General features: G+C 37.0%; 1 protein-coding gene across 4 annotated transcripts in view; it reads right to left on the minus strand.

The window, feature by feature from the left end:
* Nucleotides 1–4,012: 4,012 nt before the first annotated feature.
* The window catches only part of LOC126195302 (uncharacterized), a 51,343-nt gene continuing 31,000 nt past the window's right edge, over nt 4,013–24,355 (minus strand). For all 4 annotated transcript variants that reach the window (XM_049933857.1, XM_049933859.1, XM_049933858.1 and 1 more), the window contains exons 8-9: nt 22,607–22,705; nt 4,013–4,429 (exon numbers count right to left, since the gene is read on the minus strand). In XM_049933857.1, the coding sequence (XP_049789814.1) occupies nt 22,610–22,705 (96 nt within the window). In that variant the 3' untranslated portion in view covers nt 4,013–4,429; nt 22,607–22,609. The remainder of the gene's footprint in view (nt 4,430–22,606; nt 22,706–24,355) is intronic.

A 24,355-nucleotide genomic window follows, 5' to 3' on the forward strand; every position in this document is an offset into this window, starting at 1 on the left:
AGTACTTAGGAAGGCAAATGGTCAGCTTTGGTTTACTGGAAGAATTCCTAGGAAATGTAGCTCATCTATAAAGGAGATTGCACAGGGAACATTAGTGAGACCCATTCTTGAGTACTGCTGGATTGTTTAGCTTCACAGCTAGCTCGGATTAAAGGTACGCATTGAAGCAATTCAGAAGTGTGCTGCTAGATTTGTTACCAGTAGGTCTGTTCAACGCGAGTATTACAAAGATGCTTTGTGAACTCAAATGGGAACCCGTGGAGGGAAGACGATGTTCTTTTCCAAACATTTTTGAGAAAATTTAGAGAACCGGCATTTGTGGCTGCCTGCAGAATGATTCTACTGCTGTCAACATCCATTTTATGCAAGGACCACAAAGGCAAGATAAGAGAAATTACAGCTCATATGAAGGTGTATAGACAGTCATTTTTCTCACTCTCCAGTTGCGAGGGGAACAGGAAAGAGAGTTGCTAGTAGTGCTACAATGTATCCTCCACCGTGTCCATAATGTGGCTTGTTGAGTATGCTTGTGGATGTAGACAGCATCTTGAAAAGAGGTTAAACGATAAACATCAACAAAAATAAGAGCACTAATAGGATGTAGTCAAAGTAATTCAGGCAATGCTAAAGGAATTATGAGAGTAGCAGTAGCAAGAAAAGATTTCTGAAAAGGAGGAATTTAACATTTAATATAAATTTAAGTGTTAGTAAGTCTTTTGTGAATGCATGGAAGGAAGTGAAACAAGAACAATACACAGTTCAAAGAAGACGAGAAGAGAATGAAAGCTTTTGAAATTTAGTGGTACAGTTGAATGCTGTGGAGTACATGGGTAGATCAAATAACTACAGAATAAATATTAAATCAAATTGTAGAAAAAGAAATTTATTGCAGAACTCGATCAAAAGGAGGAATTGTTAAGGTATTGGCAGTGTTGTGATGGAAGTGTGTGGACTAAAAGTTCTTAGAGACCAAGACTTGAATACTGCAGGCAGGTTGAAATGGATGTAGGTTGCAGTGGTTATGCAGAGTTGGAGCACCTTGCACAGGATAGACTAGCATGGGGAGTGGAATCTAACAAGTATTCAGACTGAAGGCTACAAGTCTACGTTTCCTGCACTGGATGAGGTGCTCTAATATAGAAGATACACCATTCATTGCAGTTAAGAAAAGGATCAATGCAACAATCAAGACATTTAACTGCCTTCAGTGTATACCTATCTTCAAGTGTGTATGATCTTTTGCAATTACAAAGTAACACTACCTCAACTTTGTTAAGTAAATATAATAGTCTTAATAATAATGAACTGCAAGTACTTCTTTTCTAGTACTGTTTCCACATTTTTATTGTTGATCATTACAGGTTGTTTTCATTAATTGTGTGCAAATTAGGACTAATAAAGGCTATTTCAGCAGCATAATGTCAACCATTTGTGGAGATTTGCAAGCTTTAGCTTTCTTGCCCAAGTTTCCAAAGGTTAAATACCCTTATTTCCAGACAGTTTTAGCTTTTTTCCCTGATAAATTTTGAGATCTGAAGGCTAAGTAAACAGGCAAGAGAAACAAAATTTAAGACTTCTGTATTTCTGAGTGTGTTTTCAACTCAAATTTTGAATGAACAGCAAGTTTCTCTCTCCTTTATAGGGTTTATGATCTGAAGGATAAGTACACAAGGTAAGCTGTGAAAATAAAAGCCATTTTAAGCAAAGGGATTTCTGTGTTTACTAACTAGTTAACTTGAAATTTGAATTACAAGCAAGTTTTTCCTCCTTCTCACATATACGATTTATGAACTTCCCAGGCGAGATAACACATCAGATCAGAGAAGAAACATAAAACGAATATTTTGTATAACACAACATTAAGGTTTTGAAAATAAGAATGTCAGTACTGGGGTATTATAGTGAAATTTTCTCTGCCAAATATTATTCTGTGTTTTGTCAAACAATCAAAGCCTGTCAATGAAGACCCGTCAAAACTTCTCTGAGTGTGAGAGCAATCCCTTCTTCAATTCCACTCAGTTCAGTGGCTCTCTCAGCCAGTATCTGAGACTTGTTGACTTTAGTTCATTAACTTGCTCTCTCAGCTTTTTCATCTTCTTAACGCTGCTTGTGCTTTAAAGCTTTCATATACCAGTCTCGAGCATAGTTATAGTCCAGAATTATTCTCCTATTATCATCATCTTGAAGACACCGCCAGCAGATTTCAAACCGACATATACTTGAAGTATGGCTGCCAATGACTTGGTATCTTGGGTGATTATCACACACTCTTTATTAGAGGAAAAATTTTACTTTATGAAGACTTGACGATGACTCAGAATGAGAATCTTTTGAAGAAAGCTATACAAATGCTAACAGGTGGTAGTACCATCCAATAAATCTATTCAAAAGCGATCGATTCTCATCTCACTTCTCTTTTAGCTTGCGCAGAGATCCGAAAATTCTTGCTTACCAAGAAGTTTTCCAAACTTTACCACAATCTTTAGCATTCATCCAATTCTGCAAAGAGACTTTCTGCAAGGTACTCGAGATTCTACACTTGCTAGTTCTTGGGCTAGTTATCACAACTGGGCCACGAGACCTCCTGTATCTACAGATGTATACTTCAAATGTGACTTTACATCACATCAGCAAGAATAGAAAACAAAGCATTGTACAGAAAAGGGGATTTTTTGGACGGGGTGGGGGTACCTGAACAGAAACAGAAACAAAGCCAAAGAAGATATTTTAGTCAGCAGTCTTCAAAGTATTTCTAGATTGTCATGAGTCACCCACAGCATGTTGTTCAACTGAGACCGTGGTGATCAATCCATGCCATGAGTTACTTGTGCAAATACTCTGAGATAAAGACAAACAACTTCCCTGCTGCTCTTGTTGGCAGCTGCTAGGCTAGCAGCAAGCAAGCTGAGGGGAGCAGAGAACTGGTACAAAGGATGGAATAGGGAGTGAACATATGACACCCAGCAGCTACTCGGCTGCACCCAGACAGTGACAATGTGTGGCTTCTTTCTAAAGAAACCGTTTCATCCGTTAAACCAAAAATGAGATTTTTCTTGATTCCCTGATTTCCAGAACTTGTGGCAACTCTGATAACCCGTTAAGTGCTCATACCTGAGTTGCAGTCAGTATGTCAAATTGATATCATTCACAAAATTTATCACGGCTGTTAACCACACTACAACTAAAATATATCTAATAAATCTCCCCTGACCCCAGGGTTCTGGGTGATCTTTTTGTAGTTCTTCCCCTTTCCTAAACCTCGGCACTCTTTTTCTTCCTTCATCCCACCCTCTTCCTTCCCCTTCAACCCTTCTGCGGAAGGAGGAGCAACTGGTTCTGAAAGCTTGCAAATTTCCTTAACTTTCACGTATGTACTATTGCTGCTGCTTGGTTAGTAGATTTTTTTATCTATAAAATTATATTATAGCTGTAATATTAGGCACACACTTTTTCCTTAATGTCACATTTGAGTCTACTTATTAAAAAATGAAGCCCATTAGTTTTATTATTTTTCCTTGCCTCAATTACATTACCAATTGTCCATCATTTCAGATAAATATTCTTAGATGACTGGAATGGTTAAATTAAGTAATGTGTGTTGACTATCATTTGGAATGTGATTTAGGAGAGGTTTATTAATATGAGTAATTGTATCAGGTTGCAATTAATGTGAAAACAGACAACCCATTATGAATTAGACAAGACATTAGCTCAGGAACTAGCCTTGATGTACCAAATTACAAATGCCAGAAATAAATTTTAAGAACATATGAAATTGTCACCAGTTTTTATTTAGCATATATCTTAAAAAGTAATCACAAATGCTTTAAGATCATATAAAAATAATTACAGCATCCGAGACAAATTTAAATGCTTATTTAAAAATTACTGTCTGTATATTACATCTGTTACATAAATTAGCAAATGGGGAAGGTTCACTAACAATACGTAGTGTATGTGCTGTCTAGGAACAATTGTATAACACAAGTAGCAAAAATAAAGAAAAGAACAATGACAGCAAATAGTCTTTCAGTTTATTTCATTCAGTTCTTATCTTAAATGAGCCAACAACATTTCTTCAGCTACAAAAAGCAAATGAATCTCAGCAGACAATGCAACAAGTAACTGCTGCTTCTACTTCGTGACTGAGGTACTTTCATGGAATAAAGTAATCAATCAGTTGTCCATGGCCTTCAGCAAAACTAGTGTAATTTTCACTCGCAGGAGTATGCCTGTAGCTCACATTATCGTCCCCTATACTCACCAACCTAACTTTTAGAATACAAATTATAGACAGTCTTTATAATGCAGTTGATATGCACTATGTACTAGCTTTTCATTTTTGATGAATACTCCCAACACAACATTGACACTTCTTCTCTGTGAACTTTTCTCATGACAGGTCTTAATGTAATACTGATGCATAAGCCTGTAAGGGAGAAACAGGAATAATTTTAACTAAAATAGCAATAAACAAGCTATATAATTTACACCTAACTTACAAGATAACAGTAACAAAATCAGAAAGGAAAACTTAAATGACATTAGAATACATAAAAGCACGTGCATCTATGCTAATAATGGGCAGATGAAGCAGACATTAATATTTAAAAATCATTAGAGGACCACGAACATTTAAAGCAGAGGACTGATTGCTGCAATAATGATTCCGAATCTAATGATCTTAACACTGTAACATCTTTCTCCCTTAACAAATAGAACTTTCAGTATACTAAATCCAGAGAGTTGCCTGGAAGCATTTGTAGAATACTATGCAAACCTAGAAAGAAAACAAGATGTTCATGAATGACATTTACAAGCTGTTAGTGGGCCTGTAGAAGACACATAGTAATATAACTTCTATACATGAAAGAAAATGTCCTGACTGATTCACTGACTCATCATTGTCCAGCCCAAACCACTAAGGATAGAAACTTGAAATTTGGAAATGGTGTTATCTTATACTGTAAGAATTGTCTAAGAAGTGAGTTTTCGAAATTCCACCCCTAAGTGGGTGAAATAAGAGGGCCAAAGGATTTTTGGAAATATGTTGAAGCTAGAAGTAAAATTGGTATTTGGTTTCTCAGTAAAAAATAAAAAATTCGAGTTACAGCATTTTTGGAAATTTGATCCCCAAGGGCTTTTAATATGAAAATTGTACTTGACTTGTCAGTTCAAAATAAAAAGATGTGTGTTTCAGTTTTTGGAAATTCAACCTCTAAGGGAGTGACACAGGGAATGAAAGTTTTTGTGGAAATGTTTAACCACAAAAGCATTTTTGAAGCTAAATCTACAAAAATTTGTATTTGGCTTCTCAATTAGAATAATAATAATTATGTGCTTTAGATCAGTTTTTTTTATTTAGAACACAACCCTGATCCTCTTCATGAGCAAAAATTTCTAATTCATCAATAATGTTCAGGTATTTGCCTCTATAAGCCATGTGTAGAAGTAACGTGCATCGTGCTGTCTGCCATTTCATGATTTTGCTCTCTCAAATGTGCACTGAATGCTGATTGTTTTCACTATTGTTCATATGTTCTCTGAATTGCATTTTAAAATTTCTCCCCATTTGATCAACATATATATTTTCACAGTCTCACATTATAATTTATAAATATCAGATGTGTAAAATTTCGTTGATTGTTCTAGTGAATGGTATGTGCATGTTCTTACTGTGTCCTGATCTGAATCAGACTTTTGGATATTTTTTTTAAAAAAAAGGATATGGTGGACTTGGTGTCCAATGTATGTTTCTAATATGGCACAACAATTTTTCAACTTTATTTTGCCTACTTTTAAATGTGATTTCATCTTTTAATATACTTTTATTAGTTTTATTTATTTTGAAAAGAATTTTGTTGATAACTGTTGGATTATATCAATTATCTGCTAGTTTTAAGTATGTCAACTTCTGATTTAATATCTTGACTTAGTGGATATTTGTATACTCTGTTAATACCAGATGGAAAATAGGCTTCTCTGTGACCTCTATGATTGCTAGAGTTGCTGTATATCACTGTATCTGTAGTTGTAGGCTTTCTGAAAACGTTAAAGCCACGAAAATTTATTTTGTTTTTATGTTCAATTGTGAATGTGATGCTGGGGTGTAGTTTATTGAACTGTGAATGAAATGTTCTAATCAACTATACTAAACAAAAAACAGATACAAGGGTTCCTTCCACATACATTTGGTAACATTGTATTTTATTGTTCCATCCTGTGTGCTTAATGAGGAAGTGGTTTTCAGTTTTGTCAAGGAATATATTTGCTAGATTTCCAGCAAGATAGTTTTCCCCATTGCAAGGCCTTTGACTCCTCTGTAATATTGGTTATTAAAAATAAAATAGTTCATTGTTTTGTGATTTTTCCATTTTTTATTTGATGTACAAGGTCTGCTGAATTTTTAATAGTATATATATATATTTTTTTTACACACAATTTTTTGCCGATTGGTATGCCACCTTCTTTTTGGATGCACTTGTAATTTAGATGCATTAGGGAGGGAGGGGGAGATAGATAGATAGATAGATAGATAGATAGATAGAGAGAGAGAGAGAGAGAGAGAGAGAGAGAGAGAGAGGGGGGGGGGGGGGCGCTCAAGTACAAAACATGGAGATATGTTTAAAGGTTTAATTGTGAATCTTTTCTATATGTTCTCAAACTTATAAAATTGGATATAGTAACTACTAGTGGAAAAATGCTCCTGTCGGAGCACAAAAAGGACAAATATGTTTCTCTTTGAAAGACTGCAGAGAAGTGGAGAAGCAGCTGCCTCAATTCAATTTCTGTATTCCTCACCAAAAATTTTGTATTGCGAAAATGTTCGTTCCCTTTACATACAACTTTCTAAATCCTTTTACCCAGTCTTTGTATTTAACCCTTCATACTCAGTATCTCCCTCTCACCGACACTGTCTACATGTCTCTCTCTCCCACTGCCTCGTTTTTCTTCCATTATTACTTTCTCCTGTGTCTTCACCACTGTCACTGCCCTCATCCCTTTCTCTCAGTTTTCCTTACAACTCTCTCTCTCTCTCTCTCTCTCTCTCTCTCTCTCTCTCTCTCTCTCTGTCACTTTCACCGTCTCTGTCCCACTGCTACTGTCTTTGTTCCATTCTTTTTTTTCTCCCATGGCCACTATCTTTGTTTACAGTCTTGCCATCTTTCTTCAACCACAATTGTCTCCTCTCCAAATATGTCCCTGGGAAAGATTTTCTCAGGGTTTTGACCTCTAGACTGTAAAATGTGGGTATAGGGTGATGGGGCAGAACTGACAAAAGTCTAAACCCCATGCAAACCAGCAACTGGTGCATGTGTAGGCTCTCTCTTTAGCTGCCACTGCGTGCCCTTGTTTTCCTCCACCCATTAACACTATCTTCTCTCTCACACTCACAATGGCCCCTTCTGCATTACCTCTCTCTCTTATTATGTCCCCTTATGGCTGCCTGTCCCACTGCCACTGTTTCCACCATACCTTGACAGAATAAAAATTCTGGGAATCCAATTATTTCTTTCCCCATAAACCCACATGTTTAAAATTTCAGTTCAAAATGCACCATCTCCTACACCTATGGGGTGAAAGGTCTGTCAGGGTTGGGGGTTGCTCAGACCCTCCAAGCCTATGTGTGACCTACACTGATCTCTCATTTCCATCTCTATCAATTGCTGTCTCTCTTTTACTGCAATTTTCTCTCATTGCCCACCAGTATCTCCTCTCTCTTTGGCTTCCACTGCCATTGTCTTCGCCCATCTCTCTTCCTCTTCCACTGCCCCCCCCCTCTCTCTGTCTCTCCTCCCCCCCTACCCCTCTCCCATTGGTATTGTCTCCTCTCTCTTCCACCTTCTCTGCCTTTCTGCTGCCCTCTTTCAGCAAAAAAGTACAAAAATGTTCACATGCCAAAATTTTAAGTGAGGAAGGTGGAATGAGGACTGAGGCAGCTGGTTCCCCACTTTTCTGCTAGAGTCTTTTAAAATGAATTCCACACACCAGTAAAGTTACTTACACACACACACACACACACACACACACACAAGTAAACAAAAAGTAAGTTCATTTATACATTGGCACATTTAAATAGAAAATACGTATGCATAATATAAAAGTTAACACAAAATCAGCTGCTTTACATTTTTTCTGGATACATAGCTCATCGATTGCCACTTGTTGAAATTCCCGGCTTATGATTTGTGAAAGAGTAAAAATGTTATTAGAAATATTTTACTGAATATACTATACCAAAACATGTGGTGCTTCATTTGCAAGAACAAAGAATTTCACATGATGTTTATTTTTTCCACACAAGTTAAAACTACATTTACGTTCCAGATAAAATATTACGTGTGGAAGTAAGGTAACTGTGATGATATCAACAAAAGTTACAAGGTTCCCCCGTGATCATCACCTTAAGGACAAATGGTAAAAATTTTTATTGTTTACCATGAATAGAAATTATAAAAGTTGCCACCCTCAAAACTGGTACTTTTGGTATCCAGTAATTAGTTTTTTGGGTGCATCTTGATAATGCACACAGATTTTTTGCAGGTGGGAAAAGAGCATTTCTACATGAACGTCTAAAGAAAGTACAATTAAAAACTGAACAACTTGCTAAGGTTAGTTATTTAAATACTTATGACCCCATGGAGCTAAAAATCAGTTTCTGCTGTTTCCTTACGAACCACCCATGTTAGACCACACCTAATGCAAAAGTGAACCGATTTGCTCAACTTGCCTGAGCTGGAGGAACTATCCCGATACTTTAGAAATACTTTGGTTTTAGCAGTTGCCAGAGAGCACCAGAAAACGCATTATTACGCATGCACAGCTGCAGTGATGTAGGAAGCCCGCATTCTCGTATTATAAAGCATTAAGAGATCTTACATTAAGTCATAAAAGGAACAAGACATCAGAGGATACTCCAAGAGAATCGGAATTTCGTAAACCATACTAAAACACATAATTCGGCTTGAAGTGCACATTGGTTTGTCTAGATTCAGAATGAAGTAGGTCCCACCTGATATTAAGATTTTCAGTGTGGTCTTTGGGATGTAAATTTTCTTGGAGCATCAGTACTGTACTATCTCATGTTTGGTTCTTTATTATGGCATAATGCCATACATGGTAGAAGACAAAAACGTGCACTTGAAATTCAGCGAACAATTGGAACTAGCCAATACTGTGGAATTAAATACTTTGTTTCAAATAAATTGATTGGCTTAGCAGAAAAGATTAATAAAGCCAAATTTCTTTAGCAGACTGACAAAAATAACTTCGTTGTTCCGCAAGGCGATTAACGCTTGACTGCTAAAAACTTGGAAATAAAATAAACTCCAAAAACTAAAGGTAATAATATATTTTTGCCTTCTGTAATTATGTGAATGTATTTTAATTCACTTGATAGCTTCAGACCGCAGAAATCCATTCTGTTTTCATTTGACGTGGGAGCTGTAAATGATGAAGAAACAGCGAAATCAGTTAACGCAAACACTGGTCACATGGGGACTACCCCCCCGCCCACAACAACTCAGGCAACCCTGCACATGTGCAAATCTAGCAGCTGAGGCATGCGAGAAAAATTTTTCTCGTTAGCATATGGCTGCTACTGCCGATACAGCTAACAGTCACAATTCAAGTAGCCAAAAGCGGGAGAAGATATTGCTCGTACGCGAGTCAGCTGCACATGTGCATTAGCCTGCTTGCAACTGCTCAAATGAACCTAACAAACAGTTGAGATGCCACGCTCATAGAAAGCAGTTTATTGTTAGAAGTATTACATAGTCTTCACCTTAAGGCCTTTGACATATCTTTGCTGTTTGAAGACACTTGTGCGTGCACAGTGTTTTGTTGTCGTAAATGGCGCATTTCCTTTGAAACTAAAGTCCCCCCCCCCCTCTTGTTTATGTTATATTTCTGCAGGTTACAGTAACATTCTCTGGAAGAGCATCAATTCTTACCAGTCAAAATTGCAAAAATTTAACGGAAAACTAAAACAATGAAAAATTTTCCGGTTTTTCCTGACAAATGACTTTTTTCTCCCTTTTATTAAACTGGCAGACTTCCAGTACGTACACTGTTATTGTCATCCCTTCCTTTGTACACTTTATTTATATTCTTGCAACAGAAATAATTAGAGTGACTGTGACAACCAAACTGGGGAATACAGATCTTTATGCAAAACTTTATTAATAGAAGGTATGGGTTGATAGAACACATCCAAGGTCTCAACAAATAATTCTTTGATGACTTAGGGGAACATGAGTGGCAAATGCTGTACAGGGAGCCAAAGGTTGAATATAATAAACGGGTCATTCCATATCAAATCACCCAATAAAAAATAAATTTTACACCCACCTCCTTAGATTTTCATGAAATTTGGCTCAAATGGTTCTAATGCCATCCTGACAACACCTCCAAATTTTTTTTGTTGTATCTCTTATAGTTTTTTTTATAAATTTTTAAAGTTTTTATGTTTTGCGTTTTCCGAACCTTTGGAAATGGTAAATTTAATTTGTATTCAAAACTTTAAAATTGCTTATCTTAAAAACTCTTTTAGATAACATCATGAATTTTTGCAGCAAGTTTATTTATTATACATATTTGAAGATAAAAATGATACTATTAAAATATATTAATATTTTCTATGAAAAAAAATATATATATGTATTTTTTTCTTTTTTTAACGGATGTTTTGTTTTATACGAATTGCAATATCTAGAGTCTCAGACCTGATAGAATGCTCAAATTTGTTTTAATTTACTCTTAAACATATAGGCTACTTGATAAAACAAAAATAATGATGGATTTTTAACATGTTTATTAATTATAGTAGATTACATTAGAATTATGTACAAAGATAGCGTTCTTACAACACTTATGTATAACCCAACTGATTGCTTGAAACATTGAATTTTTTGAGTAATTTTGTCTTTTTAATAAACATTAATGCTGATTCAAACTGTTTTTCCACTTCATCCAAGAGCTTTCAGTTCTTTTGATACAGTCTTTTTTGAAGTAATACATTCTTCCAGTGCCGCTTGATTGAGGTGCGTCTACTACACAGACTATGTGCTCCAAAGGCACTATGCAAGAATCTTCTCTTTCAGGCCAATAAAATGATGCAGCTGGTCCTGAAGGATGTAGAAATAGAATTTCTGCATCTTCTTCATCATGGTTCTAATGCTTGTTTTTACCTGTCCAAAGTACCAGTTACCATCATGATTTGCATGGTTCAACACGAACCCAATCAGAAGAAGAATGGAAAGAAAAGACTAAGGAGGGTTTTACACTATCTGCAGTCCTTCTAATTTCAAGGTTGTTTGTTGGAAGTGGTTTGAAGTTATGAAAACTTCTTGTTCCAGGAATGGTTCGGGTTGCTTAAAAAAACGTTTTTCTAGTTTTAACCGTAGCAAATCAGCTTCTTTTTTGTCAATAAAGTTAAAATGAATGTTTTCAATATTTTTTTCACAAAACTTGTACACATCAATTGCTGTCATTATTTGTTCTTCATCTGAAAGCTGTAGACTGGCTTTCCTTAAAAGTCTTTTAACAGTTCCTCCTAGGCCATCACAAATTGACTTCCCATGACTTGTTGCAAAAAAAGAGTGTTGGGGCTCAAATTAAAGTCTCTCAAGTGTTCAAATTTTTAAAACTGTTTCTATTTTTGTACTGCCCAGCACAACCATCTGTAAAGTAGTGAACTGAGTCAATGTCAGTATGATTTAATGACAGCCACTTTGTAATTTCTTTTTGTACAAAGTTAACAAAACCAGTGTCATGTTCTTGGTCATCACTAATAAAACAGTGGTTGGAAACAAAAACATTGTTTTCCTCATTTCCTAGGAAAACTCCAACTGGGTGTAGAGTACAACCACCTCTATTCCAGTGGTAACTTTGGATCTCATTTTTTATAACAAAGGAATAATTTTCACTGAAATCCATCACAATAATTGCTGTTTTGGGTGGTGGGTCTTCTTTCAATCTTTTAAAGGCTGCTGACTGGGATTTTGCTATAAACGAGTGCGGGGTGAGCTTTTCCAATGACCTAACCAATAAAGAAATGTAGTCTTCAACACTGATAGACTGTTTGATCATTTCTGCCCTGTCTGTGTTAACCCACTAACTGAATACAATTTCTTCTTCTAAATCATAATCTTCACTTAGTTTTTCAGTTAAGTACTCAGTTAGTGCAGCATTTGCAGGACAGCTGTCGCAATGATGTAGCATGCAGTTTTGGTTTTCCGTGTTGCACACAAGCATCTTAATTAGGTCTTTATAAGATTCTTCAATTTTCACAGCATCCAATAATAGTTTAACATTCTGGTGGATACTGCATACACGTACAGTGTGTGTGCCTGCAGCACCAGCAAGGATACACCATTTAGGTCTCAAGAAACAAAATTTTGAAAATCCTACTTCTACCTAGGGATTATCCCACTTGAAAGAATAATAGAGTTCTCTCAAGTTACACAAAATGAGTCTTTTTTGCATGTACACATTTTTTTGAACACTTACTTTGTCTTTTGTTCCAGGTAGCACTCTGGAACTTTCATCCTTTTCATAAAAATCTGTTACAAGTCTTACTGTATTTTCAGAAAGAGTTTTACCTTTTTTGGACCAGGAGTATCCAAAATACCCTTTTCAGATTTTAGCTTTCTAGCTTGTCGTACCATGTACTCACTTACATTAAATTCTTTCATCACTTTATTTCGACTCCAAGAATCTGGAGCCAAGGTCAGAATCTGGATTTTTCTAGACCTCCAACAGATGACATCTTCTCTTTCATAAGAGAAATCATTACATCAAAATCCTTTGCTTTCTCAACCACACTTGTATCTTCTTCGTCATCATCAGAGCTTGGTGAATCATATTTTAATGCTTTTGAAACCGCCTTTTTTGCAGTCTTTTCAATACTACTAACCTTCCTTTTAAAATAAGACACTATACTTTGTTCTGACAAGCCATGAAGCTTTATCGGTGTTAAACCTAAATTATCAAGAGCAATGTTTGTTTGTACGAGGGATTCATTTCTGGATTCCAATGATTCTAATTCAACCATGACTTCATCATCTGTTTCACATTCATTGACTTCAACTCTTAATTTTTCCTCACAAAAGTTACGGTATGTTGAGCAAAGCTTTTGTCCAGGTTTTATGCTACTATTTTTTGTCAGTAATTGTTTAGAAAGATCCAAGCCTACACTTCTCAACGACTTTTGATGGACTTTTTGTGTTTTTTTTAGTGGGTCTACACATGTTGTTTGATACTTTTCAAAAACATTTAAAAAGTAGTAGCTGCGGTGTGAACATATATTCTTAAATTCACACAGATTAATTCCAGATTGTAAGTGAATCAAATTTTTTTTCTTCCTCACTCAATTCAGGTACCGGTTGTAACTTTTTTGAAGGTGTGTAGGTTGTTTGGAAACAGTCAGATTTTTTAAATAACCCTACGTTACAGGTTTGAATATCTGACATACTGATTTCACTTTTGGTCTAATTACTGTTCTGGTTACTTTTATAGGATATTGGAAAAGAATCTCTGTAAACTAAGTAACAGTACTTACTGAAAGTTCGAATAAACTTAGCCTAATAAAATACTATCCAAGCACTATTTAACACTGTAATAATTTTTTACTTCAAAACACAGGAATAACAAAACAAAATCCAAGCATACATTGTTACTCCAAGAAGATAAAAACTTATTTTTGGTGTCTAAGTCACTTGGTACTTTTTATTTTAAAAATATAATTAATATTATTTAAAAAATTAGATAACTATTGAACAGGTTAAAAAAGCCAACGTAATTTTTCTTTTATCTAATAGCCTATACAATTAAGAGTATTTTAAAACAAATTTGAGCTTTTTATAAGGTCTGAGACTCTAGATATTGCAGTTTTTGTAAAACTAAACAAGAAAAAAAAAAACCAACAACTACTTGTAATTTTTTTTCATTTGGAAGATTTTAATATATCTTTATGGTAATTTTTTTAACATTTAGATATAATACACAAACTTATTCCAAAATTTCATACTGATATCTTGAGTATTCTTTAACATACAAATTTTTTTAGTTGAGAGGACACGTTTAAGTTACGATTTCCGACTGCTGAAACAACGCCAAATCTAAAAACTTTAAAAATTTATATAAAAAACTATAAGAGATAGAGCAAAAAAAATTTACAAGTGCTTTCAGGATGATAAAAGAAGTAATTGTACCAAGTTTCATCAAAATCTGACATGGTTGGTGTCAAGGCCTGGGTGACTTGACATGGAATGACCCAAACAGGTTCAAGTGGATTTGGATATGATGCAATGAAGAGACTTGCACAGGACAGGTTAGCATGGAGAGCTACATCACACGAATCTTCAGACAGAAGACTGAATCAGAACTGCCTCAATAATACAGAAACTGCACTGTGAATTTATGCAGTTCGTGCTGTAAGAAGTTAAATTTTAAGCCTTTACAATCTTTATCTCTTACATCCACCAAGCGATCTTCAATTAAATGTTAATTTGCTCTCTTTCCTGCTTCAAACAAGTGTTACTTATTTGTCCTTGGTCAATGAAAGTTTTTTTTTGTACTTTTTTATTTAATAGCAATCACAGTAAATTCCAACATCTTGACTCTCCACAAGTTTCTTACATACCAATTTTTGGATTGCATTGCTATGTGGCTTTGACAGGTAAAAATTTTGTCCAAGAACTTTACATTCTTTTTCCATTTTAGTGGAATAATAGGCCATTAAAAACTCTTATAAAATAGCTCGCTATTAAAGGAATTACTTTCTGTTTATTGAAAGCTGTTTCTCACCAAAGCAATTTTTTAAACTTAGGAAAAAGAAATCAGTCATCTGTGACTATATCTAAAGAACAATATAGAAGAGAAACCAATTCTATTATATCCCAAGATGTTGTTGTTGTTGTGGTCTTCAGTCCTGAGACTGGTTTGATGCAGCTCTCCATGCTACTCTATCCTGTGCAAGCTTCTTCATCTCCCAGTACCTACTGCAACCTACATCCTTCTGAATCTGCTTAGTGTATTCATCTCTTGGTCTCCCTCTACGATTTTTACCCTCCACGCTGCCCTCCAATGCTAAATTTGTGATCCCTTGATGCCTCAAAACATGTCCTACCAACCGATCCCTTCTTCTAGTCAAGTTGTGCCACAAACTTCTCTTCTCCCCAATCCTATTCAATACCTCCTCATTAGTTACGTGATCTACCCATCTTATCTTCAGCATTCTTCTGTAGCACCACATTTCGAAAGCTTCTATTCTCTTCTTGTCCAAACTAGTTATCGTCCATGTCTCACTTCCATACATGGCTACACTCCATACAAATACTTTCAGAAACGACTTCCTGACACCTAAATCTATACTCGATGTTAACAAATTTCTCTTCTTGAGAAACGCTTTCCTTGCCATTGCCAGTCTACATTTTATATCCTCTCTACTTCGACCATCATCGGTTATTTTACTCCCTAAATAGCAAAACTCCTTTACTACTTTAAGTGTCTCATTTCCTAATCTAATTCCCTCAGCATCACCCGACTTAATTCGACCACATTCCATTATCCTTGTTTTGCTTTTGTTGATGTTCATCTTATATCCTCCTTTCAAGACACTGTCCATTCCGTTCAACTGCTCTTCCAAGTCCTTTGCTGTCTCTGACAGAATTACAATGTCATCGGCGAACCTCAAAGTTTTTATTTCTTCTCCATGGATTTTAATACCTACTCCGAATTTTTCTTTTGTTTCCTTTACTGCTTGCTCAATATACAGATTGAATAACATCGGGGAGAGGCTACAACCCTGTCTCACTCCTTTCCCAACCACTGCTTCCCTTTCATGCCCCTCGACTCTTATAACTGCCATCTGGTTTCTGTACAAATTGTAAATAGCCTTTCGCTCCCTGTATTTTACCCCTGCCACCTTCAGAATTTGAAAGAGAGTATTCCAGTCAACATTGTCAAAAGCTTTCTCTAAGTCTACAAATGCTAGAAACGTAGGTTTGCCTTTTCTTAATCTTTCTTCCAAGATAAGTCGTAAGGTCAGTATTACCTCACGTGTTCCAACATTTCTACGGAATCCAAACTGATCTTCCCCGAGGTCCGCTTCTACCAGTTTTTCCATTCGTCTGTAAAGAATTCGCGTTAGTATTTTGCAGCTGTGACTTATTAAACTGATAGTTCGGTAATTTTCACATCTGTCAACACCTGCTTTCTTTGGGATCGGAATTATTATATTCTTCTTGAAGTCTGAGGGTATTTCGCCTGTCTCATACATCGTGCTCACCAGATGGTAGAGTTTTGTCATGACTGGCTCTCCCGAGGCTATCAGTAGTTCTAATGGAATGTTGTCTACTCCCGGGGCCTTGTTTCGACTCAGGTCTTTCAGTGCTCTGTCAAACTCTTCACGCAGTATCTTATCTCCCATTTCGTCTTCATCTACATCCTCTTCCATTTCCATAATATTGTCCTCAAGTACATCGCCCTTGTATAAACCCTCTATATACTCCTTCCACCTTTCTGCCTTCCCTTCTTTGCTTAGACTGGGTTGCCATCTGAGCTCTTGATATTCATACAAGTGGTTCTCTTCTCTCCAAAGGTCTCTTTAATTTTCCTGTAGGCAGTATCTATCTTACCCCTAGTGAGACAAGCCTCTACATCCTTACATTTGTCCTCTAGCCATCCCTGCTTAGCCATTTTGCACTTCCTGTCGATTTCATTTTTGAGACGTTTGTATTCCTTTTTGCCTGCTTCATTTACTGCATTTTTATATTTTCTCCTTTCATCAATTAAATTCAATATTTCTTCTGTTACCCAAGGATTTCTATTAGCCCTCGTCTTTTTACCTACTTGATCATCTGCTGCCTTCACCACTTCATCCCTCAGAGCTACCCATTCTTCTTCTACTGTATTTCTTTCCCCCATTCCTGTCATTTGTTCCCTTATGCTCTCCCTGAAACTCTCTACAACCTCTGGTTCTTTCAGTTTATCCAGGTCCCATCTCCTTAAATTCCCACCTTTTTGCAGTTTCTTCAGTTTCAATCTGCAGTTCATAACCAATAGATTGTGGTCAGAATCCACATCTGCCCCAGGAAATGTCTTACAATTTAAAACCTGGTTCCTAAATCTCTGTCTTACCATTATATAATCTATCTGAAACCTGTCAGTATCTCCAGGCTTCTTCCATGTATACAGCCTCCTTTCATGATTCTTGAACCAAGTGTTAGCTATGATTAAGCTATGCTCTGTGCAAAATTCTACAAGGCGGCTTCCTCTTTCATTTCTTCCCCCCAATCCATATTCACCTACTACGTTTCCTTCTCTCCCTTTTCCTACTGATGAATTCCAGTCACCCATGACTATTAAATTTTCGTCTCCCTTCACTACCTGAATAATTTCTTTTATCTCGTCATACATTTCATCTATTTCTTCATCATCTGCAGAGCTAGTTGGCATATAAACTTGTACTACTGTAGTAGGCATGGGCTTTGTGTCTATCTTGGCCACAATAATGCGTTCACTATGCTGTTTGTAGTAGCTAACCCGCACTCCTATTTTTTTATTCATTATTAATCATATCCCAAGATATCATTCTGAAAATCACTTAAAACCATGCCAATCACCTTTCCAGGCAACATCTTCATCTTCACAGGAAGAAAGAACATCTAGCAATAGTGCACTCATTTACACACACACACACACACACACACACACACACACACACACACACACACACACACAGAGCAAGACTCTTGCCATGGCCATGTGAGTGTGCATTTAGCCGTCTGTGTGACTGTACTGCAGCAAAAGAGCTAGTGATTGAAAGTTATAGTCCACGAGATGAGTGACATATTGACAGTTCAGGTGCGCAGATGGCAACATTGCCGAACGTGGCATATGGCACTCTGTGCCCAGTTGCTACTTACATGTGTTCTCTAGCAGCAGAAACAAAAGTGACAACAACATGCAGGTTGCATTTGTATGTGTGAATTTCTTTACAGTTGCCACTTTATTAAATCTTGAAACATTAAAAAGAGCTATTTAGTACCTAATATGGTGAAATATCAAAGTTATTTGTCAAACTTCTCAATAGAAATGAAAACTTTTCCACAAGTTGTTGAACATTCACAGTTTTCGTTTCCGTTAATAAATATTAGCAATATTAATTACTTCTACAATGCGTGGCATAATAATTCACCAGTATATTAACAGTTATAATCTGAGGATGGTACTCACAATATAGTGATAGGTCTACAGCATTCTCCCTCCTTACATTCTTGAGCGTGTGATAGTTATGCTAATGGGAAAAGACCACTCCCATTACTGTCAGAGTCCGATTTAAAATAGTCTTCCTCAGCACTGCTTGAATTATCACTGTTCCCTCTCAGATGCGTAATTAAATTCTCTATGCATTCTTCCACAATGCCTTCATTTTTGGCTGCCTCTCTGATGACACTTGCACAGCTGTTCACAACTTTCATTTCTGTACAGGTCTCACTTATCACTTTATTGACAGATGCTACAAGGCGACTTTCAGTTTCAGAGATCATAATTTTTTTACTGTTTGCAGCAATGTATTGTTTTATTTGTTCCAATACCGATTTAATGGCATGGGAGAATCTTTCGAGTAATTTCACCTTCTCCAAATCTTCTCCGAAATCCACTTTCCATTTCAGCCACTGAATATTACAGTTTTTTTTTTTTTGGTCAAAGCTGGTGTCTTATTATGAACAACGGAGTGATAAGGGGTACTCTTCATGATGATCACCACTGATGGACTTGTCAGATTCATCATAAGCGATGTGTCGAACCACTTCTGAAAAGCCACAGTTTATCTCAGCATGGTAATCATCCACCCTTTTCTGAACGAAACATTAACAAGCGGTTTGGCACAAAACTATCCAGTGTACCTGCATGTGAAACAATAATTCGCTCTTCCTTTTCCAACAGGCACTGCCCTGCTCCCTCAGGTGTTCCATCACTACATCCCCTACGTATTGAATGGCTGGCATTACCCCAAGTTTCATCTAGCCACATTATATTGTTCATTCTCACACTCGTGAACCTGTGCAAAAATCTGCACCGCCTCGCAAGTATCTGTTCTTTCCATCAATAATTTGCATCCGTTAAACACTTAATGCATGAAGCCAATATCTTTCAGCAATTTAAGTAATGAAAATTTTATTTCAATAAAAATATTATCTTTCTGAAATGACACATAATTTAGATAGAGTTGGATGTTCCAACCTCTTTATTAGCTATATACACTGAAGAGCCAAAGAAACTGGTACACCTGCCTAATATTGTGTAGGGCCCCCGCGAGCATGCAGAAGTGCCGCAACATGACATGGCATGGACTCAACTAATGTCTGAAGTAGTACTGGAGGGACACCATGAATCCTTCAGGGCTGTCCATAAATTCATAAGAGTATGAGGGGGTGGAGATCTCTTCCAAAGAGCATGTTGCAATGCATCCCAGATATGCTCAATAATGTTCATGTCTGGGGAGTCTGGTGGCCAGTGGTACTATTTGAACTCAGAAGAGTGTTCCTGGAGCCACTCTGTAGGAATTCTGGACATGTGGGGCGTCGCATTGTCCTGCTGGAATTGCTCAAGTCCGTCAAAATGCACAATGGACATGAATGGTTGCAGGTGATCAGACAGGATGCTTACATACATGTCACCTGTCAGTCATATCTAGACGTATCGGTAGACCCATATCATCCCAATCTGCATGTACTCCACACCATTACAGAGCCTCTACCAGCTTGAACAGTTCCCTGCTTACATGCAAGGTCCATGGATTCATGAGGTTGTCTCCATACCCATACACGTCCATCCGCACAATACAATTTGGAACAAGACTCGTCCGTCAAGGTAACCTGTTTCCAGTCATCAACAGTCCAATGTCGGTGTTGATGGGTCCAGACGAGGTGTAAAGCTTTATGACATGCGATATCAAGGGTACACGAGTGGGCCTTTGGCTCCAAAAGCCCATATCGATGATGTTTCATTGAATGGTTCGCACCATGACATTGTAATCTGCAGCAATTTGTGGAAGGGTTGCACTTCTGTTACGTTGAACGATTCTCCTCAGTCGCCGTTGGCCCTATTCCTGCAGGATATTTTTCCGGCTGCAGTGATGTTGGAGATTTGATGTTTTACCAGATTCCTGACATTCATGGTACACTTGTGAAATGGCCATACAGGAAAATCCCCACTTCATCGCTATGTTGGAGATGCTGTGTCCCATCACTCATGGGCCGACTATAACACCATGTTCAAACCCACTTAAATCTTGATAGCCTGTCACTGCAGCAGCAGTAACCAATCTAACAACTGTGCCAAACACTTGTCATCTTATATAGGTGTTGCCAACTGCAGTGCCGTATACTGCCTGTTTGCATATCTCAGTATTTGAATATGCATGCCTACTGTAGTGCCCCCAGGATTTTATGAAAGTCTGGAGACACTTGTGTTCCAGCCATTTTGAACACGTGTTATTTTAAAGCAATGCTTAAGGATGAGCATGGGACACTGCACCCATTTATTGTTTGTGTAGGCGAAACTGGAAGGGAGATAATTCGTCTGCGCCAGCAAGTGTTCAGTGCGACCTGCCAACAATAAGCAAATAAGGCCCGGAAGCTCCGTGGCCAGCTGCAAAGAGTAATGTAGCATTGTATTGTTAAAAAACAAATAGAGAGACTCGAAATAGTGACTGTTTATTAGACGTTGATCTGCTGTTGAGAGTGGACTGGACATGGATAGTCGGCCAGGATAAAAGCTTAGGTATTGTGTTCAAAAATGTGTAATTAACTGATTCTGGGTGCCCGGTAATGTGTGGGCTTATGTCATAAAGTTTAGTTGTTTTTTTGTACAAAGTGGAAATAAATATGTTCTGGTGCATTGAATGATGTTTCAAGAGTAGCGTATTTTTAAATAAGAAGAGAGAGAGAGAGAGAGAGAGAGAGAGAGAGAGAGAGAGAGAGAGAGAGAGAGAGAGAGAGAGAGTGAAAATTTCCCCTTCCTAGCAGTGAAATCTTCGGAGAAGCGTTCGGTGCTAGCAGAAGACATCGGCGCTGCAAGAAAGCACAACCAGCATTCTTCAACAAGTAAGTTCACGAAAACACTTACGCTGTATAGAGAGAGCTTAACATTACACTGGACCACCGCACTATGTCAGTTTCTTTGCTGCTGCAGTGTAATATGGAAATGTCGTGCGTCTAGGACCTCCCATCGGGTAGACCGTTTGCTGGGTGCAAGTCTTTCAATTTGACATCACTCTGGTGACTTGTGTGTCGAGCTGCAGTGTATATGACGACAGATATTCTTTCTCGAAATCATCCAAAGCTGTTATCTGCTTCTTTCTTGGCCACTTCTTTCCTGGTTTCTTCAGTCTTGCTGTGGCACTCTTACCACGTCTATACTGTACATTCTTTGCCTATTGTTACAACAGTGTTCTTGCTTATTTTCAATGCTGCCGCAGTCCTGTTAATCTGAGAAACAGGAAAAGATGTCTCACTTTTTTCTGCTTCTTTTTCAAAGTAGTCCCTCACCAAACACAATATTACATGGGCCTAGCTGTGTAGCACAATTTTCTTCCTCTGTTTCACTTTACACGTTTGGCTAGCACTAATCATTGCACTGGACACTGTTTAAAAACAAAACAGAAACAAATAAATACTAAAAACAACAAAAATGAAATAAACTACAAACTGAACTACAACTCAAACAATGAAACGACAGCACAGGTTGCATGTCAGACACTCACTGTTAAGTTTCAGATGCGTATGTGTCAAGTTTGCAGAGCAGCAATGTGTCTCCTGCTACCTGCTTGAGTGCAGTCCATCGCTGGCCGGCTACCTGCAGTCACTAGGCAAGGAAACGCTACTGAGCTGTCAGTACCACAAACTCGTCTCCCAGGCTATAGCACGAATGCTGTTTTCTGTTGCACGTTACTGTTCTCCCAAAGTAGTTACTGTGCTCCCAAGTATCAATGTGGTTGCCTTTCCGTATTTCACATATTGCTCCATTCTGGAGTTTCCAGTTTTTTTTATTTTTTATTTGTTGTTCTGCATCTGTTGCCAGAAATCAGCAACTGCTGCAACTAGCATTCACAGAGTATCTTAATGTCCAGTTTGTGAAGTCGATGTAGTGTACTGGCTTTGTTAATATGTTTACATTTTGTGTTTTTCCACTGCCATACCATGAACCTTTTCAATTATTAACTGAGTGATAATCTTGAATGGATGACTTTAGTATGGTTCACCTTTTCTGGTTATGTGACCATCTTTCAATTCTTTAACTTTGTCAAATTCAACTTTGCTTTGTGCATCTTTCACACCTTTGTGTTGTATTCATGTTTACCAACACAAAGTCAAATGACTTTGCACTCTTTCACAGAAATTTACTTAATTTACCAAAATTCCTTTATAGCTTGTAAAGCAACAATACTAATTCATCCATAACTAAAACTTAAGAAATACAGGCCTTCTATTCCCCACAAAGACTTTTTGAGCAATAAAAATACTGGCTGATAACTTTCCAACTCAGTTCACTGGAGTGAATATTTAAGTAGGAAAATACTGATAATAAACCTTACCATTCACAGGTGAACAGCTGAGGCTGAATGAGATATGTCAGCAGCAGACTGAGATTTAGATTCCGAGGTTGCCCATCTAGCAATTAGTGAACTATTTTTCTGAAATATAAGAGATGTACAATTAAAAAAATAAAAAGAACATTTAAAATATTTACAATAAAGCAAAAAACTGTTTTTCAATAGACCAACATATCTGCAACAGATTCAAATTTCGAAGTGTAAGTTTAAATTAATGGCCATCAATTGAATGCATGGCATATGGTATCATATTTAACCATTCTGAGACCAAGGGCTTCTATCATGAAAACATTTTTTCTTACTTTTATATTTCAGATGCTGTTAATGATAAAGATCTTTATTTCTTTAAAGCTCCCACACAAACCCTCAAAAGAACAACACCAAATCCACATTGCTCTCAAATGTACTCTAAGACTTAACAGCAAAATAAAAATACACCGATTTCAAAAGCAGTTCATATACTAATCATAGTAAGATATGAAGACAGTTAACAGCTCATATTTTTCAATTTCAGCCATAATGCAAAGGAATCAGCATCACGCTCAGTTCAAAAGTACCTTTTCGCTGCTCTTGCTCCAAATGCCCTAAAATTAACAATCTGGATACCTACCAAATTATTCATCCTACATTTACATTACAAACTGTTGTCATGAAGAAATATGATTATAAATTAACAAGTAATTTGGGACAATAAATAAAAGAACACAGTTTCATTATAACAGTACGTGAAGTACCACTTAATTCAACAAGTTCAGTTACTTTCATGTTACATTTAAATTTTGTTCAAAAGATCTGATTTATTTAGAAGTAAATATCTATTACAAATATGTTGAGTAAGAAAGCATAAATCAAATTTGAGAGAAAGGGGAGGAGGGCAGGCAACAGGTAGGAACAAATTTTTAACTGATGTTATTCCCAGAAATCAGAGAATAGTGGACTTTCCAGAACATACATACGCAAGTTATCAAAAGATGTTCACCGAACAGCTACAACTACTTGTTCAATATGTAACCAACAAAATAGTGATGTTATAGTAACCAACAGCATAAACCCACTTTTTACGAAATTTATCAGTCCCTTGAAATTCTCTATATTCATAATGTCGATTTACATCCAGTTTTGTGTTACTATAATACAAGTTTCCCACCACTTACACTTTGAGAAACAATGTTAATGGAGGTAAAGTAAGTGTAATTGAGATAACAATGTTAGTAAGGCACTGTTTACAAACATTACACAATAACCCTTCTTTCTATTTTTGAATTTATATAAGTCACTAACAATGCACACTGCTAATACTTCATCTCCTAACACTGCTGTGCCACTCGACCAATAACTATACTGTGTAACGATGCTTGTAGTTGCATTATCAAATCCCAGATCACGTAAGAAACAGATTGACCATCCTTACGGCGGAATAGGCAACCGTAAAAATAGTTTTCCCGTCGGTCAACAGATGTCACAGGCGATGCTAGAATGCTAACTGACCTGTCCATGTCGCGGAATTGGCAACGCTGTATCTTCGGTGACGTGAATGTCGCTCATTTGCGTTCGGCTAGAGCGCTGCGCGCGAAATGCATTCGTCACACTGCTGACAGTAGCTCATTATCGGCTGTGGTTTTTCCCGAGTTTTCAATCTAAGAATGTAGCTTAGCTCCTGTAATTCTACAAACAAAGTTTATTTCTCACAATCATATGCGAAATGAAATAAATGAAAAGTAACACACAAAC

The sequence above is a fragment of the Schistocerca nitens genome, chromosome 7, assembly GCF_023898315.1.
Source record: "Schistocerca nitens isolate TAMUIC-IGC-003100 chromosome 7, iqSchNite1.1, whole genome shotgun sequence".
NCBI lineage: Eukaryota > Metazoa > Arthropoda > Insecta > Orthoptera > Acrididae > Schistocerca > Schistocerca nitens.